We start from the raw sequence: 22,488 nt of genomic DNA on the forward strand, positions 1-22,488 counted from the left end.
ACTCCTGGAATTTTCCCAGAAAATGCACAATTTCTCCCAGAAAATTGTTTTAATTACAAATGTTTTGGTATACACATGTTTATTTCCTTTATGTGCATTGGAACAACACAAAAAAAAACAAAGAAAAATAGCCAAATCTGATATCATGTCACACAGAACTCAAAAAATCGGCCAGACAAAATTATTGGCACCTTTTCAGACTTGTGGGTAAATTGTTTTATTTCAAGCATATGATGCTTGTTTGAACTCACCTGTGGGAAGAAACAGGTGCTGGCAATATAGCAATCACACCTGAAGCCAGTTAAAATGGAGAACAGTTGACTCAACCTTTCTGTTGTGTGTCTGAGTGTGCCACACTAAGGATGGTGAAAGAAAGAAGAGCAGAGAATTGTCTGAGGACATGAGAACAAAAATTGTGGAAAAATATCAACATTCTCAAGGCTACAAGTCCATCTCCAGAGATCTTCATGTTCCTTTTTTCCACTGTGCGCAACATAATCAAGAAGTTCACAACACAAGGCAATGTAGCTAATCTCCCTGGTCGTGGACAGAAGAGAAAAATTGATAAAAGACTGCAACGAATGATAGTCTGAATGGTGGATAAACAGTCCCAATCAACTTCAAAACATATTCATGCTGTTCTGCAGACTCAGTGTGCAACAGTGTCAGCTCGAACTATCCGTCGACATCTGAAGGAAATGAAACACTATGGCAGGAGAGCCAGGAGAACCCCACTGCTGACAAAGAAACATAAAAAAGCCAGACTGGAGTTTGCCAAAATGTACTTGAGGAAGCCAAAATCCTTCTGGGCGAACGTCTTGTGGACAGATGAGACCAAGGTAGAGCTTTTTGGTGAAGCTCATCATTCTACTGTTTACAGAAAACGGAATGAGGCCTATGAAGAAAAGAACAACACAATACCTACAGTCAAACATGGTGGAGGTTCAAAGATGTTTTGCTGCCTCTGGCATTGGATATCTTGACTGTGTGCAAGGCATCATGAAATCTGAAGACTACCAAAAGATATTGGGCGCAATGTAGGGCTCAGTGTCAGAAAGCTGGGTCTGCTTCAGATTTCATGGGTGTTCCAGCAGGACAATTACCCTAAACATACCACTAAAAGCACCCAGAAATGGTTGAAGACAAAGTGCTGGAGAGTTCTGAAGTGGCCAGCAATGAGTCTGGATCTAAATCCAGTTGAACACTTATGGAGAGATTTCAAAATTGCTGTTGGGAGAAGGCGTCATTCAAATCTGACAGACCTTGAGCAGTTTGCAAAAGAACAGTGGTTGGAAATTCCAGTTGAGAGGTGTAACAAGCCTGATGATTGTTATATGAAGCGCTTGATTTCAGTTATTTTTTTCCAAAGGGCGTGCAGCCAAATATTAAGTTGAGGGTGCCAATAATTTTGTCCAGCCCGTAGGACTGTAGGTACCCCTAGTGGAGGATCTAATTTTAAAACTTGGTCTAATTGTGCTCTGTATTTTCTGGTTATCAAGTGATTTAGATTTTACTTCAAGGCTAAATTTATAAGATGCCCTACAACAGGTATTCTAGGTAGCAAATACAGAAAAAAAAAACAAGTGGAATAAACAACAACATTCGATTTAAGATGAGAAGGCTGCAGATTGGATGATACTCTGATCAGTCAGCTGGACATTTCTGCTGTCATATTTTGGGATAAAATATCCTGTCAAGTTAGGATGAAGACCATCTTTCTTGAAAAATTCTGGCATTTCCAAGTTATCACCCCAATTATTGACAAATGCTATGCTTTTATTTGCACACCAGCTTTCTCTCCAGCTATAGACCAAATCCTTTCAATGTCATTTTGGTAAGAAGCCAGACACATTTTGGTTCCAATATTTTTAGTTTTGTACATAAGGAATTGAAGTTCCTCTTTAATACCTCCTATTTCTGTAAAATGTTAGTGCCAACATGTAACAATAAAATTGATGCATGCTACAAGATATGCAACATACTATATAAACATAACTTTGACAGGCAAAGAAAAGATTAAATTTACTTCTAGCGCTGAGCTCATCATTTTCTTTTTATCTTCAGTAACTTTAGAAAATTCATTCTTTCTGAGAAGTTCAGCTGTTGGCCAACAGAATTGTTCTATTCAGGCTTTCACTGCCAGCTGGACAATCAATGTTGCACCACTAGTTTCTTTGCCTATTCTGATGTTGACTTTAATTCCAAGTGGAGTTGTTTTTTTTTTTTTTTTTCTTTCATATGGATTTGATTACTTTGCCCTTAAGTTTTAAGTTATCAAGTATTCTCATGTGCTGCTGTAAAACACTGTTCATTTGTGTATGTGTGTATTGTATTAGCCTCATGTAAATGCCCTTAATTTATTTCTGTGTTTTTTTTTCACACATCACAGATCCTTTTGGTGGTGATCCCTTCAAAGAAACCGACCCATTCAAGAGCTCCACAACAGACGATTTCTTTCGAAAATCAACGAAGAGTGATCCCTTCACGTCATCAGACCCCTTTATAAAAAGTGCAACACTCCCCTCCAAGGTAAGACTGCATTGCACATGTGGCAACTGCATTGAACTTTTAATAGCCACTTGCTTGTAAAACAGGTCCCCAGCAAAGTAGCTTGCTCTTCGTCTAAGAAAGTGATTGTGTCATCAATTTTGAAGGTTGCCATGCAAGGGTCTAGTCTTCATCATCTTTTATAACAGTAATGTAAGTTGTCTACCCAAACTAATTAAAAACATACGTCCCAAATCATTGAATGATTTTTACTGTGGCAAGCAACTTTCGTATCAATTTAAAGTACTGTAAAAATGTGTATTGCATTTTAATTCATGTCCATAGATTGTGTCATAACTACGATCAAAGCAAATTTATTACTCTTTGCTCAATGGCTGCTTCGAGTGTTTTGCATTTTGATTTAAGATGAGGCATTAATCGTGCCAGAACTTGATGTAATCAAATGTCCAGGCAGTATCAAAAACTGGGGCAAGGATCATTCCACATTTCTGTGTTCTGGTGGCAAACATAAGTTTAGACAATGTGGAGTGATTCACTGAAATGGTAAGAAGCATGTTTTAGGGCTCGCTGAAAAATATTATCTTATTATAAGTTGTCTAACTAATGTGTTATGCTTGCCTTATGTAAAATTGTTTATGTCTTAGTCCTGACTGATAGTTCAAGAAGTTAAGCTATAACCAGTGCTGTCATCTCCATCTGCAGGTATTTACAAACCTTATTTAGGGCAATATTGGGATTAATAAAGTATCTATCTATCTATTGGATTGTGGACTCCCCAGTTTATGATCTGCATAATTGCAGGCTGCAGCTCTTCTGGACATTAGGTCTTAAATGCATTTTAAGGCTGCTACTACAGCAGTTAGAAATTCTCTTGTTGCCTCTTCTCTTACACCATCCCTGTCAACACGGAAAAAAATTAAATCTTCATTTTCATAACTAGCATTTCATTTGTTCAATGAGACTATGGATTCCCTGCCTTATCTACTCCACTTTTCCCATTTTTAGCGCAGGATGGGCACACTTGTGATTGAAACACCTCTTACCCCAACTGTTGTCACCATTTGCACTTTGATCTTATTTGGTCATTTGATTACATTCAGTGTTGGCATGATTAACATGTGGTCTTGAATCAAAGTGCAGTACACTCAGAGCAGCTGCTAGGTGAAATGAAATACATTTGCTTTGATATTAGTTATGACATGCAATCTGTGGCATGAACTGAAACACAAAAATTGAGTGCCATAGTGAATATTTGGTTGATATGTTTTTAATTATGAGGTGATTAAAATGTACATTGCAATCTAATTACATTGGATTGCATTTAATTTTGGCAAGAAAAGACTTCCTTATTGGAAAATGTTATCAAAACAATGCTTATAATGGTCAAAATGTATCAGTGTTGTAGGGATGTCTAATTTAAAAAAAAAAAATACATGTTTTTAAATGTATCCATGTAAGTGTGGACTAGGTGACTCTAATGACCTTAGGAAGGGTGCTGCGCTTACCCTAGTATTGGCTGTTGTTCCAGTAGGGAGCAGCTAAATATGAATTTTTTTTTGTACTGTAAATATTAATTTGCTGTTCTTCTTTTTCAGTCCCATTTCCCAAATGCTGATCCCTTTGCCCCAACGACTAAAGGATCAGGTAGGCACACATTTCAATCTCACAGAACATGGGTGCTGTCAATGAAATAGTTAAATGACTGGACTGTAATTAGTTAGGTGGTTTACTAAATAAGTATTAAACAGGTGGTTTGAAAGCCTGAATTACAGGATATAAGATATGTTATATCAGTGGTTCTCAACATTTCTGGCCTTCACACACATTTGTATCCTTGTTTAATGACCCTTTTTAGTTGTAATTGTAATACAAACTAACAAAGTTCTCCTCTGAATGTTACACACTAATAAATAACAGTAAATATAATGCCACAATTGAAATACTGTATATATACTGTAATAGATAAATATGTACGCTACTCCTGTCAGAAATAACAGTTTGAGACTATACAGTTCAAATATGATTAAATAAATTTATCGACCTTACATTTGATGTCTTCTTAAATTGGAAACCTGAGTTTGTCCTTTTTTATTTATTTATTTATTTTTGCTGCTGAAGTCAGTGGCTTGTGAAAGAGTGCAGTCAACCATGGCCAGCAAGTGCAGGGTATTGATTTGCAACATAGCAAAAACACTGAGGGAAGACTACATTCTGATAATTTATTATGAAAGCTGATATCCCATGACAGTACAAGTAGTTGTGTTACATTTTCAGATGGTGATGTCACTTTTTCCACTGACTTTGAATGGTCATCATATTCTACTTTTCATCTTTGAATCTCTTCTCTGAGAACGAATGATTAAGCCATCGGAACTGTATTTACAAATGCTGACAAGTCATTTTTGTGTTAGTAAATTGACAGTAGAAAACATTAAGTAACATATTCAGCCTGTTAGTGAAACAGTCACTGTGTGGAAATGTTAAAAAAAAAAAAAATTCTATCCAGTTAAGAGCTGCACACAATACATAACCTTCTAGAAAGTGCACGTCCAAATTAATTTCCCAGGGTATGGCTGCCAGTTCACTCTTCAGCTTATACATGTGGGGTTGTACCTTTTTGATAGCCTTCTTCAAGCCATATCCTAACCAAATGCCTAAGAGCATTTTGAATTTTTGACACTACTAGGGGGCTTCGCTCGCCAACCACACCCACAATCCCCCCATCCCCCGGACTGCACTACGTGCCAGCCACCTCACGTCTTTGCCACTTGCGCATGTGGATTTCACTTTCACCAATCAACAAATCTCTTCATTCTCGTGGATAGGCCTCTTCATTGGGAGGAAACACTACTTTTTCATGATTACAACACGAATTAGACGATCTGCAAGTCTCCAACTTAAATTTTAAATCTGAACAATATATTCAATCTCTTTTTGCTGTTCCATTATTTCACCAAGTAATCATTTCCATTTGTTTGTGCTAATGTGATTTTTACTATCATTTTTTGAGACTTTCAAAATTTTAGTAGTTTCATTATCTCTAGCTTGCTCTGCATCGTGCTAACGTTTTTGTATTCTTTAAGACGTTCTACTTTGTCATCTACTCCGGGCGTGGTTAAATCTCTTGGCACAAAGTCTCATCTCGTGTGATGTGAAAGTATCTCTCTGAAAAAGGCTTGTCTCATCCCAGGATTTTTTTTTATTATAATAGAGAGATTTAAAACTTAACTTATTTGCTGCCCAAGTTCATCCCTTCATGGTTACAGTTTATCCACACTCGGATAAGCACTTCTAGCATGATAATGTACCCTGTCAAAGGGCCGTCATTGTCACTAAATGGTCTCGGGAACATGAAAAAGAGTTTATCTTGTTTCATTCGCCTAGGTCTCAAGTCTATTAAGCATCTCTGCAGTGAGATGGACATGGCTGTGTACTGTAAGACCTTGCAGCCATCTAGGTTTAAACATTTCAGTACTAGTTGTAGAACTCTATAAGCTCTATATTTTAAGACCTGCTTGCTTCACTCGTCCACCCTAGCCCAGGGCGCATAAAGCACCAGCCACTTTGCATCTCTGCTGCTCATGTTGTGAATGGGGGGATAAACGCACTCTAAGGAGATGCGGTCGGATCAGCTGCTGTCTTTCTGCTCCTGGTGCTGAACTGCGTGTTCTGCTTGTCATGCTGTGCATCAGTCATTTAAAAGCCTGCACAGCAGCTGTCCTGTTGTCTCACTGCCTTGTCTCGCGGGACGTCAAAGTGTCTTCTGAGAAGATCTCGTCTCGACCCAAGGTTTTTTTATTATAATTTAGATGAAAGAATAACATTTAAATACATCACTGATAAAACCTTAGCTACACCTATTAAAATAAAGGGGGATGAAGGTAAATATTACACATATTATTGGTAATCGCTTGGTAAATTTGGTAATATTCTATTGGTAGTATTACAGTTCTTGTCAAGTGATTTTGAGTTAATTGTAAAAAAAAAAAAAGCAATAAGAAAATGTACAAGTCCACCAGTAAAACATGCCAATTTTCTATATTGGTTGACAAATTAAAGAGCACATTTTTTTATAGATAGCATATTAAAATTAAATTCTTGAGTTAGAATGGTATGATAATTTTTTTAATACAGTGTGGTACTGCCTAAGTGGAAAAAGATGAATCTGGTGTTTGATAAGTATGTTTTTAAAATGAGCACTGAAAAAAACGTCTATGTGCGTATACCATTTCTCAGTTCACCTTAAACCTTACTTTTCTTTACCGATGGCTAGACTTAAGAAAGTGTAGATGACCTTGTTCAAGAACAGATATTTTTTCATTGGAGAGCATGCTCATATTCTGTATGTCTTTCTTCATCAAAGATTTTGTGATGACAAAATTATTCGCATGTTGGGATTTCAAATCTTATGAAAATGTATTGTTTATTTTTAATGCCCCAAACCTTCACTCAAGTCTCAAATTCATATCCACACAAATCAGCTTGTGTCAGAGTATTCACTTGCGGAGTGTCTTGTACAGATATCTGTTCTCATGGTCATTATACAGGCTATTCTGGACACTGGACATTTATTTTTACCTTTCTATATTAAGAGCTTTAAAGCATATATTGCTTTTAATCTTAATCTTGGACCTCTCCTTAAAAAAGAAAAAAAAGGGAAATAAAGGTGATATTTCACATGTTTATTTACATCTCAACTTATTTTTGACAACAAATTACCCATTCTCTATACCCAATCAAATATACTGAAAAGCATCCAGCGCAGAGTTGATCTTGTTGGATTTTTTAGTCTCACAAGCACTTATTTCAGGCAGAGCAGGTTTTACAGCTCTGTTTTCTGACCATTCACTTTGGATTCCTTGGAAACACAAGTTTAGGAGGGGGAAAGATTCATCTTAGACTGGTTAAAATTGAATTTCCCATTTTTCATCCCCATAGATCCATTTGGAACACTTGACCCTTTTGGAAGCAGCACCTTTGGAAGCACAGGTGGATTTGCTGACTTTAGCCAAATGTCAAAGGTAAGCATGCTGGTATTTAAAATAGGAGGGCTTAGTTGATGTGATTTATTTACTGGAATTCAGAATTCAGGGTCTTAAACACATTAAAAATTGATTTATTTCCATACAGTTTGTACATTCAAACAGTTGGGACATGAACCTGGCAATTCTGTCCAAAAACCTGTCCATCCTATTTGGCTAGATGGTTGTGACGGTGCGGGTCAGCTCCATGCTCCCACTTCTGTTTTGGGAGCCTTTTGAACCTGACACTGTTAATAGTCATGACCGGGATGAGCCTGTGGATATGGACAAACACACAACGCATTGCAAGGGGTCGGTGCATAAGATGCTCAGTGCTTTTAACTTACATTTTTAAATTTCAATAAATAAATGATCCTTTAAAACAACTGAGATTATAAACATGGCAGGAAACTGTCCTTAAAAACTATGAACCCGGGTGCACTCCTTAAAGGCTGACGTCTCCTTAACTTAACCCTAACTGGTCTTTGCAGACAAGGAGGCGCCTAATCTTGCAGTTCAACCATCCTTCCACATTGCCCCTTTCTCAGGCTTTTGTATCTCTCTCTGGCTCCTGGCATGGCACTCCATCAAGCCTCCCGTTGTCAGGCTTTCGTCCCTGTGGTCCATTGCACTACTCGTAGAATGCCTCTTTGAGCCTCTCACTCCCCTGCAGTTGTGCCGCCTCTCTTTGGTGAGTCTCTCCAAGTGAGCAGCTTTCCAGCCACTCCAGCTCACACAGCTGGAGTGGCCATCAGCCCTCAAGTGCCTGTCATATCTAAAATAACTGCAGTACCTTACCTTGAAGTCAGAATTATAACTGGAGAAGGACCATCAGTCTCACCAATAAATCCAGGCTGAAAATGTATTACTGTAGCATAGCATACTGTATAACTGTTGCAGCAGCAGCTGAAGACATTTCATATTACTCTGTTATAAGGATTAGATCTCTGTTGATCCTTTTATACTGCAATACCATTACATACAACTTATGTCACAGCATTCTTGTTGTCTTAAATTGATCTAATTAAAAAAAATAACAAAAAAGCATATCATTTCAATGTCTCACAATATTGCTTTGTTGTAAGAAGATAAACTTGGAAGCTTTAAAAGACTAAGAAAAAAATTTTAAAATTATGCAGAATTTAAGCTATTGAATAACTCTGTAAAAAGTATATCAACAGGTGCAGCCTTTTTAAACTCCTCAAACTAAAATGGTGCGCTTTTTTAAAGTGTCTCTGTTCTCAGTATGACACATGAAAAATTCTGAATTGCTACCAATTTGCTTTGAAAATTAATGCAAGCATAGGATATTTAAAATATTCATAAGTTTTATTAAAATAAAAAGGTTTAAGTCAGTTCAAAAAATGTTCTTCAAAAGGTAAACTCTTTTCACCCAATGCAAATCTTAGCATCTTTAACTCTGCCACCTCCAGCTCTGTCTCCTACTTTCTGGTCAGTGCCACCGTCTCCAGCCCATATAACATAGCTGGTCTCACTACCGTCTTGTAGACCTTCCCTTCCACTCTTGCTGATACCTGTCTGTCACAAATCACTCCTGACACTCTTCTCCACTCATTCCACCCTGCCTGCACTCTCTCTTTCACCTCTCTTCCGCAATCCCCGTTACTCTGAACTGTTGATCTCATGTATTTAAACTCCTCCACCTTCGCCAGCTCTACTCCCAGCATCCTCACCATTTCACTGACCTTCCTCTCATTCACACACATGTATTCTGTTGTTGTTCCTACTGACCTTCATTCCTCTCCTCTCTAGAGCAGATCTCCACCTCTCCAGGGTCTCCTCAACCTGCTCCTTACTCTTGCTACAGATCACAATATCATCAGCAAACATCATAGTCCACGGAGACTCCTGTCTAATCTCGTCTGTCAATCTGTCCATCGCCATTGCAAATAAGAAAAGGCCCAGAGCTTGATGTAATCCCACCTCCACGTGGAATGCATCTGTCACTCCTACCGCAGACCTCATCACGGTCACACTTCCCTCGTACATATCCTGTACAACTCTTATGTACTTCTCTGCCACTCTCGACTTCCTCATACAATACCACAGCTCCTCTCAGTCACCCTGTCATATGCTTTCTCCAGGTCTACAAAGACACAATGCAACTCCTTCTGGCCTTCTCTGTACTTCTCCATCAACACCCTCATGGCAAACATTGCATCTGTGGTGCTCTTTCTTGGCATGAATCTATACTGCTGCAGTATTTTGTTGAATTTTGTGTATGTTGGGTGTGGTGGAGAGGGGTATTGGTTGTTTGGTTTCTGTTATTCATGTATGCCAATTTTTTCTGTGGTTTCTTTTCAAATAATAATCTACAAGAACAGAAAGAAAACATTTTTGAGTTTTGTAATTAGGCTTTTGCGTTTTTAATATCAGTTAGAAAATCTCAAAAACATTTTATAACACTGATTTACAGAGTTACCTAACCTGAAATAAATTCTACTGGGAGCCTATAGCAGAAGATAATGACTGAGACTTTTTTTTTTTTTTTTAAATAAGTTGAAAGGTTTGCAAATAACTGATTTAGAGGTTGTACTTTTCTCCAGCTGCATTAGGAGTTAATTAGCTTATATATCCTTGTAAAGAGTTAGCATCTTCATTAGTGTAACTCTGACATAACACATTTAAAAAATGTGTGTAACATTCGCCAGTTGAGAACATAATCTTTTGGTTCCACGCACCCACTTAATCTGCAAAAATCTGCAAAACGGTGCTAAGAATTTTTTTTCTTTCCTTTCAGAGAATTTTGATTCTAGTTATTTATAAACTGTTAACCTTCCAGTACTCTGTTTGCAAAAGTGTAGAAACATTTTTAGCTCCAACTTATGATTTCAATGTCACTTTGAATAAAAGTGTTATCAAAATATATACATGTAAAAGGATTGTTTGGCCTGTCAATATTCTGCTCTTAAATATTCATGAATGCTGCTGTCATCTGGGGACATCACTAATTTAGCTGCGGGAAATCCCAGTTTCCGTATACATCTTAAAGCTGTGAAAAGTATCTTTTGCTCGAATGTGAACTACTCTTATGTGACTTTCTCATACGCACATTTTGCTTGCTATTTAATTTATTACGCTTTTACCACTAATATTGTGGGAATTGATTAATAAATATTTTCTAAATACATTGATATATGTATACTGAAATTAGTACTCTGTCTGTCTCCAGAGTTGAGTAAAACAAAAACTTACATATTCAGTTCCTACCAATGACACAATGTCTGATGCTGGGTGAGTCACATAATCTGCTGGTGCTAATATTCTAAAAATGTCCAGAAATGGTTTGGATCAGTGTTTATTATGAATATGCAATTTAGAAGAAAGTTTATATGATATCAGCTGTGATTGTATACGTATAATAACATTGCTGTATACAATTTCTGTGTTATTGGGTAGACATCATTGAAAAGCTATGACTGCCACAGGTTTACATTTCTGGTTTTAATTAATTTTATTACAGCAACAAAAACATTCAATCAGAGGGGAGCATACAGTGGCTTGCAAAAGTATTCGGCCCCCTTGAACTTTTCCACATTTTGTCACATCACAGCCACAAACATGAATCAATTTCATTGGAATTCCACGTGAAAGACCAATACAAAGTGGTGTACATGTGAGAAGTGGAACGAAAATCATACATGATTCCAAACAATTTTTACAAATAAATAACTGAAAAGAGGGGTGTGCGTAATTATTCAGCCCCCTGAGTCAATACTTTGTAGAACCACCTTTTGCTGCAATTACAGCTGCCAGTCTTTTAGGGTATGTCTCTACCAGCTTTGCACATCTAGAGACTGAAATCCTTGCCCATTCTTCTTTGCAAAACAGCTCCAGCTCAGTCAGATTAGATGGGCAGCGTTTGTGAACAGCAGTTTTCAGATCTTGCCACAGATTCTCGATTGGATTTAGATCTGGACTTTGACTGGGCCATTCTAACACATGGATATGTTTTGTTTTAAACCATTCCATTGTTGCCCTTGCTTTATGTTTAGGGTTGTTGTCCTGCTGGAAGGTGAACCTCCGCCCCAGTCTCAAGTCTTTTGCAGACTCCAAGAGGTTTTCTTCCAAGATTTCCCTGTATTTGGCTCCATCCATCTTCCCATCAACTCTTACCAGCTTCCCTGTCCCTGCTGAAGAGAAGCACTCCCAGAGCATGATGCTTCCACCACCATATTTGACAGTGGGGATGGTGTGTTCAGAGTGATGTGTAGTGTTAGTTTTCCGCCACACATAGCGTTTTGCATTTTGGCCAAAAAGTTCCATTTTGGTCTCATCTGACCAGAGCACCTTCTTCCACATGTTTGCTGTGTCCCCCACATGGCTTGTGGCAAACTGCAAACGGGACTTCTTATGGTTTTCTGTTAACAATGGCTTTCTTCTTGCCACTCTTCCATAAATGCCAACTTTGTGCAGTGCACGACTAATAGTTGTCCTATGGACAGATTCCCCCACCGGAGCCGTAGATCTCTGAAGCTCGTCCAAAGTCACCATGGGCCTCTTGGCTGCATTTCTGATCAGCGCTCTCCTTGTTCGGCCTGTGAGTTTAGGTGGACGGCCTTGTCTTGGTAGGTTTACAGTTGTGCCATACTCCTTCCATTTCTGAATGATCGCTTGAACAGTGCTCCGTGGGATGTCAAGGCTTTGGAAATCTTTTTGTAGCCTAAGCCTGCTTTACATTTCTCAATAACTTTATCCCTGACCTGTCTGGTGTGTTCTTTGGACTTCATGGTGTTGTTGCTCCCAATATTCTCTTAGACAACCTCTGAGGCCGTCACAGAGCAGCTGTATTTGTACTGACATTAGATTACACACAGGTGCACTCTAGTCATTAGCACTCATCAGGCAATGTCTATGGGCAACTGACTGCACTCAGACCAAAGGGGGCTGAATAATTACGCACACCCCACTTTGCAGTTATTTATTTGTAAAAAATGTCTCATGTATGATTTTCGTTCCACTTCTCAAGTGTACACCACTTTGTATTGGTCTTTCATGTGGAATTCCAATGAAATTGATTCATGTTTGTGGCTGTAATGTGACAAAATGTGGAAAAGTTCAAGGGGGCCGAATACTTTTGCAATCCACTGTATGTTATTTATCTTGATTTTCAGAAAGTTTTTGTTTAACCTAGAAATGATACTAAAAGAAATGGGAGTTCAAGGAGCCATTGTAGATGGATGCAACATTGGTTTAAACAGTAAAGGGCTGTTTCGTGAGGAACCTTACCAGAATTAGGTGATATTAAAAGTGTTTCTCTTAGGATCAAGAGAACCTCTCTTTTTAATACGTAAAAGTTATCTTGATAAAAATGTAAATAGAAAGCTAAATGATCGAAAACTATAATGGCAGACATGAATCATTACAGAAGGACCTGGACAGATTACTGGCCTTGGCAGATTTGTGGAAAGTGAAATGTAATATAAAAAAAATGTAAATACTAGGGGGTACCCAAAAATAACCAGAATCTACCAGAATCTGTACCTGGCGTGCAGTCTAGACTTAGTTGTGAATTTTGCCTATGGGTGTAACATACTTACTGTATTCTGTGGCATTCTGTCAAGTGGTGTTGCTTTGTATTGTTCATATTGTATTCCGTGTCAGTTTTTCTTGGTGCTTATTAAATGTGTTCTGCAATTTTTGTGATAAATTTGTTTTTCTCTTAGGGAAAACGACTGCTAAAACTGTAGTGATGCTTGAAAGTGCGTTTAAAGAGGAAGCTTTAAGTAAAACACAGGTCTACGATTTCTTTTTGCGTTTCAAACGAGGGAAAATGTCACTTGATCTTGACCCGTGCGACTTTTTCTTGTTCCTGCATATGAAAAAGTGTTTTTGTACCGTGGAGGAAGTCAAAGAAAAATCACTGCAGACATTGGACGACGTTTTTCTTCTTCAGCAATTACAAAAATGTTTCCACCAATGGGAAAAATGTTGGGACAAGTGTATTTATTCAAATGGAAGATATTCACATACTTTGAAGGAGACTAAAGTTTCTAAATTATTAAAACATATTTGTTTTTTCAATTCTGGTTATTTTTGGGTACTCCCTCGTACTGCATGTAGGAAATAAAAATATTAGATTTGAATACACAATGGAAGGTTTGACACCAGAAAGCACACTTTATGAGATGGACTTGTCACTAATAGTGGACTCTTCACTATCTACTTCCAGACAGTGCATAGAGATGACTAAAAAGGCTGATAGGATGTTAGGTAAAATAGTCTGAAATACCGACTACAAGTCAATAGAGATTATACTATAGGGTGGTCCAGATCTAATTATGCAATTTACCTTACGCTATAACTTAAGTTTATTACACAGAAAATCAACTGAAAAATCCCGGACCATTGAGAAGTGTGTGAACTGATGACAAGAAGAATCGTCTTCGCACCGAACAAGAATTGTCTCTGCATAAATCAAAGTTATCCAGACGATCTGGATCTGCATATTTAGATCTGGACCACCCTGTAAATCTATATAATCCACTTCTAAGGCCTTACCTGTAGTACTGTTTGCAGTTTGGTCTCCAAATTACCAAAGATTCCTAACAGCTCCAAACATGACTTGAATTTTTTTGGAGGACTTACATAAATAAGATGTTAGAGATTGTTTGGCTGAATGGCCGCCTATTCTTGTCAAAGTGATTCTAATGCTCGGGCTGATTTCTTAATTTGAGTCAGTCCTGCTGTTAGTGGAGCATGCCACTTAATTAAATAAAAATCCAGTCATGTCTTTGAATACTGAATAATTTCTCTGAACTGCAGAAAGTACTTGTTGCTGTGTTATCGTTGAATACCAAGTATGGATTCTCCGATCATATTTTTTTAAGACTTCTACCGAGCACTGATTTCATGGCCGATTCCGACTTTTTTTCTTTTCTTTTTTTTATCCCTTTAAAATCATTTTATACTAAGCTCCTCCATAACCAGACACATAGAATGTTCTAAGTGATACTTTTGGTATTTTTGTAATTAAACTATAGACCACAAGTGTTCACTGTTTATTTTTTATTAACAAAACAAAAATACTAAAATAAATGAAATTTCCTTAAAATACATACTTTAACTAATAAAATATGTATTCATAATACATATTGAATAAAAGAAAATAAAATCATTTTTATAATTATAAGCTGTCATATTGTTTATTTTTGTCTGTAATGTACCTATTTGAAGCAAGGCTTAATTAAAAAAAGTAGTTTTCACAATTGTTTTAACAAAAGAAAAAAAACAATTAATGCACAATTCATATTGGCAACAGAACACTGCTTAAATGTAAATATACATGTACTTAAAGATTATCAGTGTTCATTAGTTGTTTATCAAGAAGACACAAGACTAGCGTATTAACAGGTTTATAACTGAAAGATACATTTTGCTCTTAAGCTAACAAGCCTATTATTTGCAAAGAAGCAGTTTCAAATTGTGCGTTATCTTTTTCCAATTAGTAATGTAAGCTGCTGCACTTAAAACAATTTCGCTGTCAATCTTGCCCTTTGTTTAAACGCACATCATGACTTCTTCGAATGTGTTTTCTCAGTTTATTAAACCACTTTCTTAACATAAAGATGTAGTGGACAGTTATCCAGAGACCTTGACTAGGCATTGTTCTCCTCTCTTGCTAAATGAATCTTAGCCTTAAGAGGTCTATTTTTTTACATCTATGATGTCTCACTTAAAGGTTTTCCAATGTTCTATTTGTCCTGGTGGATATAAAAGCACTGGGAACTCTAGTTTCTGTTTTGCCTGAAGAAGGGGCCTGAGTTGCCTCGAAAGCTTGCATATTGTAATCTTTTTAGTTAGCCAATAAAAGGTGTCATTTTGCTTGGCTTTTCTCTTTAAACCATGTTGTAATGTGTTAAATTTTAGCATGAGTTTAACTTCCCATTCATTTCTCTCTTGCTGTTTTCTGAAGTTGCCCATGAGCACTGTGACTTTAAAGTCCCTCTCATAGTGTACATAGCTGTGGAAGTTGGCTACTGCAGGAACATCCCGATTGCCATGATTAATGTGGAAGTTGTGTAAGTTCATTCTTTGGCGGAGTGTTTGTCCAGTTTCTCCCACACACAGTGCAGTGTCAGGACATTTCATACAGAGAATTAGGTATACGACATTAGATGATCTGCAAGAAAATGATCCCTTTATGCGACATTCTAGTCAGCAGTGTGGTACGACTACATGGTCTGTATTATAGATTTGAGCACATGTTTGACAACTTTTCTGTTGGCAGGGAGATGTGCCATTTTCTGTTGGTTTACTATGGGAGCTTTGGGCAATTAGTTGCTGCAGGTTTGGTGGTTGTCTGTATGCCAGGAGGAGCGGTTCTGGAAATACATTTTTCAGCGTTTTGCCATTGTTTAGCATTGGCTGAAGTATTTTTTTTTTTTTTTATAATTTTTCGAAGTGCTTCAAGATGTGGGTTATAGGTAACAACAAGGGGAATGCGGTTCTTGTTGCCTTTGATTTTATGATCCAGAAGGTTGTCTCTTGGAATGGTAGTTGCTCTACTTATTTGAGTGTCTGTTGTTTTGGGGACATAACCTTGCCTGATGAAATCTTGTCTAAGCTCCTGCAGTTGTTTATCCTGGTCTGTCAGGTCTGAGCAAATATGGTAGTAAGATATTGCTTGGTTGAAAATAATGGAGTTCCTTATATTCTTGGGGTGGAAGCCATCACTTCTCAGGTAAGTCTGTCTGTCAGTCAGTTTGTGAAAAACACAGGTTACAAGGGTGTTATCAAGAAAGCTGACTTCTGTTTTTGAGAAATTAAGCTTTAGCTTTATGTTGGGGTGGAAAGAATTATATTCATTATGAAAATGGAGGAGGTCCTTCTCACATGCAGTCCAGTCTCATCTACGTAACGGAGATACAACATTGATTTTAAGATGCACTTTGACATAAACTCTTTCTCCAATTTTGCCATAAATAGGCTTGCATAGTGAGGTGCAAACCAACAGCCCATTCCAGTCCCTATTTGTTGCCAGTAGAAGTCTTGTCTAAATGAGAATAAATTGTGTGTCAGAGTGAATTTTATCATTTGTATAGCTGACTCCGTGGGTATAGATCCCCGATCAGTGCAAACACCTTTTGCTTCATTTGTAGCCTTAGGTATATGTTTTAATACCTCTCTAATAAGCAGTACCAAGTGGGACAAATGTTTGGCCATTCCACCTTATACAGTTGTTCAAACTTAGTCAAACTATGTGATGACTGTTGATATACTGACCTCTTTAGCTCATTCCAAAGAGATTTTGTGGGATTTAGGTTGGGGATATGACTTGGCCAGTCTCTTTCCTGTTCTTCATTTGTGTTTTATTTGACAGTGAGTTTTATGTCATTGTCCTGTTGAAAGGTGAGCCGTCTTCCCATTTTCAACTTCCTGGCTGAGGACTTCAGGTTTTCTTCAGTAATTTCCCTATACTTTGCACCATCCGCCTTTCCTTCTTCACACGTGCCCCAGTCTTCAGCTGAAGAGAAACACACCCATAACAAGATGTTGCCATCATAGAGTATTTCCTGTAGAAATCGTGTTCTTCAAGTAGTAAGGTTTATTGACTTTTAACTATATTGTCTGCACCATTTTTCAATCTGGAAACAAATTTTTAATTCTTAGCACAGCACCAATTTCCACTTTCTTTTCATAATTGTTAGGGTGTATTTTAGAAGAACATAAACACGTCTTTTCTTGAGTTCCTCCTGTTCAGGCATTCCTTGTAGACTACTTGTGATATTGTCATATTCATACAGTGATCAGTTTTTGCTATATAGGCCTGTAGCTCATTAAAATATTTCTCCTGGTACTTGCTCTGTTCAGGCCATTTTAAAGAGACAGTCTGATAAGTGCCACTTCTTAATGAAAGCCTTTGAAATCTTTTTGAAATCAGTTTCATCACTTGCATCTTTACAGTTTTGAAAGCACCTTTCCACCCATAGTACAGTAGATTGTTTGCTTTGAAATCCACTCCCATGTAGCGGAATTCCCTAGAACCGCTTTTATTTTAAATTATTAAAAATCACCATAGTGATGTAAGGAAATTAGTTATACCTCAGCAAGTTTACAAATGCAGTAGTAAGCTGATTGTTCACTTAGCTAAGTAAGATATTTTAGTTTATTATTATAATATAAGCCTGCCTTGTGCCCTATGTTGGCTGGGATTGGCTCCAGCAGACCCCCGTGACCCTGTATTCGGATTCAGCGGGTTAGAAAATGGATGGATTATAATATAAGTTTGTATCAAAATTTTATTTTCATTTGGCTTATGCAACTTACTTTGTTTAAGTAAAAATTGAACAAGCCTCATTTGTTTGTGTTTTCAAAGTGTCATATAATAAATGGTAAAAATTTGAAAGGGCTAGTGACATTCTGAACAATCTCAGTAATTCCAGTAATAGGGGTTGGCTTGAAATAATTACATTTTGTTATACCTAAATAGAATTTCATATTGATATATGTTCACATTTTCAATTAGGCAAAATGTATTCTTTATTCACATGCAGAGCCAGACGCCCCATTCTGATCCATTTACATCTTCATTCAGCGGTCAGAGTTTCCCAGAAGACCCCTTTAGAGGCAAGCAAGACACTCCTGCACTCCCACCAAAGAAAAATGTGCCTCCAAGGCCCAAACCTCCAAGTGGTAAGTTACTGTTTCAATGGTAAGTTTTTTTTTAAAAAATAGAGGTAATTTGAGTTCCTTTCAGACACTTTACTTTGCTCAGCATTCCCTCACATTTTATGTTTTTGAACTTTTGTGAAGCTGTAGAATTTCTTTACTAAAATGTATTAAATGGTAACACCGGTCTTTTATTTTGTCTTTCTCTAAAAGTTACTGTCTTCATCTTCTTTTTTTGCCTGATTATATTCTATGAGGTTAACAAATAAGTACATTTCTTGGAAACCTCTGTAAAACCTCTAGATGTGTATTTCTCTTTTTTTTTTCTTCAAAGCAACACGGGCTGTTTTTACACTGAAGAAGAGCAAGCTTTCAGTGCATTTGAGAGAGTAATATAAGCGTTTCCCATTCTCTTTTAACTTTGTTTTTGTGGTTTGTTTCTTTTCCTCAACAAAACAGCCACACTCCCTCCGTTTACATGTAAATTAATTGGCACCGCCTTATTATAAAGTAAATAAGGGCCGCATGGCTTTCAAGCTGTTTACTGCCCCAGATCGTGCAGAACACTAACAAAGTAAATTACTGCTGCTACTACTATATGAAAAATTAAATTAGCTTCATTTTGGAGCACAAATAGCATTATTAGGAAATAATTTAGTATATATTCATCAACAGGTTACTTAAAAATTTTTTAAAGCTGCCCATTTAATCCACTGCAGACTTAACTGTTAACAGTGTTTCCATTGTTGTAAATGGCATAGTTATTTTATATTAAAATTAGAATGTCTTCCTCACCTGCCTTCTATCATCTGGTGAAGTGCATAAATCAGATCATCTCAAAGAGGAAGTTCATTGCTTAAATCAGTGTTGGGTGAGGAGTGACTGTTTAATGCTTGGCTCAGAAGCCTGTGAAAAGTAAACTCCCCATTCCATTCATAAAGGCATAGTTCAGCTGTTAGGCTCTCTGTAACACCACTTGTTGCCTAAGATTGAATTGACACTTAAAAAAAAAAACTTAACCCTTGTTTAAAACTTAAGATTTCATTTTAGTTTAAACGTGAACAGTGTCCCTGGTGATTAAAGTTTGGGCTTGCCTGACCGCATTCACTAGATGTCCACCTTGGTAATTTCTGCTGAATCTCCTTGGGACATCCTGGCCTTGAGGAATGCTGGGCAGCCCAACTCCATTTTAGTTACTAGAATAGTTGTGTCTCACAACTTGCTGTTTCTTAATGGTTTAGCCACTGGATGACTGTATATTCATTTTGTGGTGAAATATATAGTATGTGCTTTAAATTAAAAAAATAAATAAATAAACACTAATATTTGAATTCTCATGAACATGTGATAGGTTGGGGGTTCCTTTGTTTATGTGCTTCATCAAATTCTAATATAAAGCAAACTTTTTTTCCCTTCCTGTGGAAGCCCTTAAGTTGGTGGTTTCCTTTTCTATTCTTGGGGACCAAACTAGATGTACCCCAACAAGACACTCACAGCCTTTTCTTTTTTTGCCTTCGTTACAGCGCTGGGCAGATCATTCTCCAGTAAGTACTGCACTGTGCTGTTCTGTTCGTGTTGAAGAGCTCTGTGGTTTTTGCTGTTTTTGTTACTGGTACTGCCAGTGTACTGTACCTTATTGTCTTTGTGACTTTTGCCATGTTTAGCTCGGTGTTTTCATGTTGTCTTTTTGCTGCAGCTGACAACAAGTAAAACTCTTTACTTTCTAGTCTGTGAGCGAGTGCTGGCTTCTTGTGGAGATGCATACCATGTTTATCTGGGATTGAGAGTTTTTAAAAATTAGTATCTTGTTCTGTATATTCTCTCACAGCGAAATTTACAGTACTGTATTTTGTTGCATGCCTGCAACACTGTCTTTTTTGTTATGTACATTGTGATTAAGTTATAAAAGCTTGTGTCTCCAGTACTCGAGTATTAACAAATGTAAAATCTCTGCTGCAGTCATCTACCCTCTCTTCTTCAGCCATAGTGCAGCTCAAGGCTGAAAGAATGAAGAAGCAAAAAAAAAGGCACATGGGCCGCCCAGCCCACTGACGTAAAAGCGTCTTTTGGTTGTCATTTCCTTCATTTTTGCAAGATAGGCGTGTTTTTTTTTTTTTGTGTTAAATTCATAATTTGTTTTCTCTCCCCTCATACTGTATGTGCCTTTTGGTGGAAGGAGGTATTAAGATGACTTTTTTCAGTTGATATTTTGGAATGGAAGTGAGTGTGGCTTTATATAAACTGTTGCAGCAAACCAATATCATTATTTGGATTTTTTTTAAGACAAGTGCATGTCCATGTTCTTTTTCCAGTTTGCTGGATCTAGGGCAACATCAGCATCAGCTGATCAATTGGACATTGTTGGTCATTATTCATCGATGCTAATATAACATAAATTTTTGATTCATCACAGGCTCCAGCCTAATTGGAACTGTCAAATGACTATAGCACCAAACACCATGCTTACTGGAAATAATTCTCACCATGATAGTTCTCCTCATTACGCTTGTGTTTATATTAAACTAGGGGGCTTTGCTCGCCAACTCCCCCGGCCTGTGCTACACGCCAGCCACTTTGCATCTCTGCCACTCGCGTATGTGGATTTCACTTTCACCAAACAACAAATCTTTTAATTCTCGCAGATAGGCCTCTTCATTGGGAAGAAACACTACTTTTTCTTGATGGCAACACAAATTAGACAATCTACAAGTTAAAGTTTAAATCCAAACAATATATTCAACCTCTTTTCGCTATTCGGTTATTTCACCGAGTCATAATTTCGTTTGTTTGTGCTAATGTGACCTTTACTCTCATTTTTTTTTTTTTTTGAGACTTTTGAATTTTATTACTAACCTGCTCTGCATGTGTATTGTGCCATCGTTTTTGAATTCTTTATGACGTGAAAGTATCTCTTTGAAAGAGTCCCAGCATTTTTTTATTATAATAGAGAGATAACTTTTATGGAAAATATTTTAGCTTCTTTGTATTCTCTATGAAATACATGATTCAAAGCAGATATAATTAATAATATAGCATTAAATAATTCTCAGACACGCCTAATCCAATTCCGCATCACCAGAGTCTGTAGCATCGGGAGCAAAACAAGAACAAACCCTTTATGGTATTTTACCTCCTTCACACACAGATACACTGTCGCATTTATGGCAGAGTTTATTTGGAATTGCCAAGTAATCCAAAGTGCACTTTTTTGAGGATGTTGGAGGTACACAGGTGTTTCAGAAAACAAAAATGTATGCAGTCATTGGGATAAAGTTCTACTGCACACACGCACACACAATGTCTTCACTTGGAATTTGAATCTAGGGTTCTGTACCCATGAGGCAGCAGAGGAATAACCATTTTATGTCCTTCCGTATGTGATCACCTTAGTTACAATGGTGAATTCATTTCTTTCTTTTTAACAGGTTCCCATTGTTATAGAAAGACACTTGTTAGTTTTACATCGACAATCTCACAGCTTGTTCCAGGTAGGAGATATCCTGTTAGCATTGTTCGTATAGTTGTGAATTTTATCTGCAGCTTTTTCACAGTAAACAGAAAGATGACACCCAAGAGTTCTGCTCATCTTGAAGCTTAAACCTTAGTTCAAAAAGCTTTTTTTTTTTGTCATCTCTAATGACCTCTCATATTTTTGCTGGTGTCTAATTAGTTCATGAGAATGCAAGAGGTGAAAAGTTGTTTACTGGAAGTGCTGGGCATTGCTTTGAGGGTAGCATCTTTTTTTATGATTCAGGAAACTGATACGGGTTTTCATAAACTGGTTTATAAGCTGGTGCTGTTGTGTGCTAATATTGGGATCAGCTGTGATCCCCACCCTAAGCCACTTCCTCCAAGTGCGTAGCTCAGTGAGCTTTACACTGTGGTTTGTGCTCTGTACCGCTATTTGCTGAACACTCTAAATATGCCCTTGCTCTGACCAAGCTTTAACCTTTAACTTCTTCTTTACCTAATGCCATTTCTATCACTTTTAACCTTTTAAACTTGGCTATAAAAACTTGAAAAAAAATCTGATCTATTCACTTGATAAAAGGGTTGAGAGATGGTGTTTTTTCCATTTCATCCCTTCAATCAAGATGGCAAACTGATCATTTAAAATTATTGATTCTCATTTTAACTTTCCATGGTTCATGTATTCTTATTTCAGTCAGTCAGACAAGGTCATCTTTCCAAAAATGTTAAGCCAGTGTTTGAAGCCTAAGTTGGCAATAGGGCTTAGTGGTTTAAGAAATGTACACAATACTACAAGGCTGCAGCTCAGTCTCAACCAGTGATTTATTTTATCATCTTGAATAAGAGCATTTTTTAT

The 22,488-nt window shown here is 37.3% G+C and overlaps 1 protein-coding gene across 13 annotated transcripts in view; it reads left to right on the forward strand.

Annotated features, from left to right (window-relative positions):
* The window catches only part of eps15l1a (epidermal growth factor receptor pathway substrate 15-like 1a), a 280,134-nt gene that overhangs the window by 193,577 nt on the left and 64,069 nt on the right, over window positions 1-22,488 (forward strand). For 8 of the 13 annotated variants that reach the window (XR_005635392.1, XM_039767016.1, XM_039767020.1 and 5 more), the window contains 5 exons: window positions 2,390-2,529; window positions 4,104-4,152; window positions 7,447-7,529; window positions 18,047-18,185; window positions 19,685-19,705. Coding sequence is in view for 12 of the 13 variants with exons in the window: in XM_039767016.1 (XP_039622950.1) it covers window positions 2,390-2,529; window positions 4,104-4,152; window positions 7,447-7,529; window positions 18,047-18,185; window positions 19,685-19,705 (432 nt within the window). In the remaining variant the exon portion in view is untranslated. The remainder of the gene's footprint in view (window positions 1-2,389; window positions 2,530-4,103; window positions 4,153-7,446; window positions 7,530-18,046; window positions 18,186-19,684; window positions 19,706-22,488) is intronic. The other 5 variants (XM_039767019.1, XM_039767021.1, XM_039767027.1 and 2 more) reach the window with 1 other exon arrangement.

This window comes from Polypterus senegalus, chromosome 10 (genome assembly GCF_016835505.1).
Source record: "Polypterus senegalus isolate Bchr_013 chromosome 10, ASM1683550v1, whole genome shotgun sequence".
NCBI lineage: Eukaryota > Metazoa > Chordata > Cladistia > Polypteriformes > Polypteridae > Polypterus > Polypterus senegalus.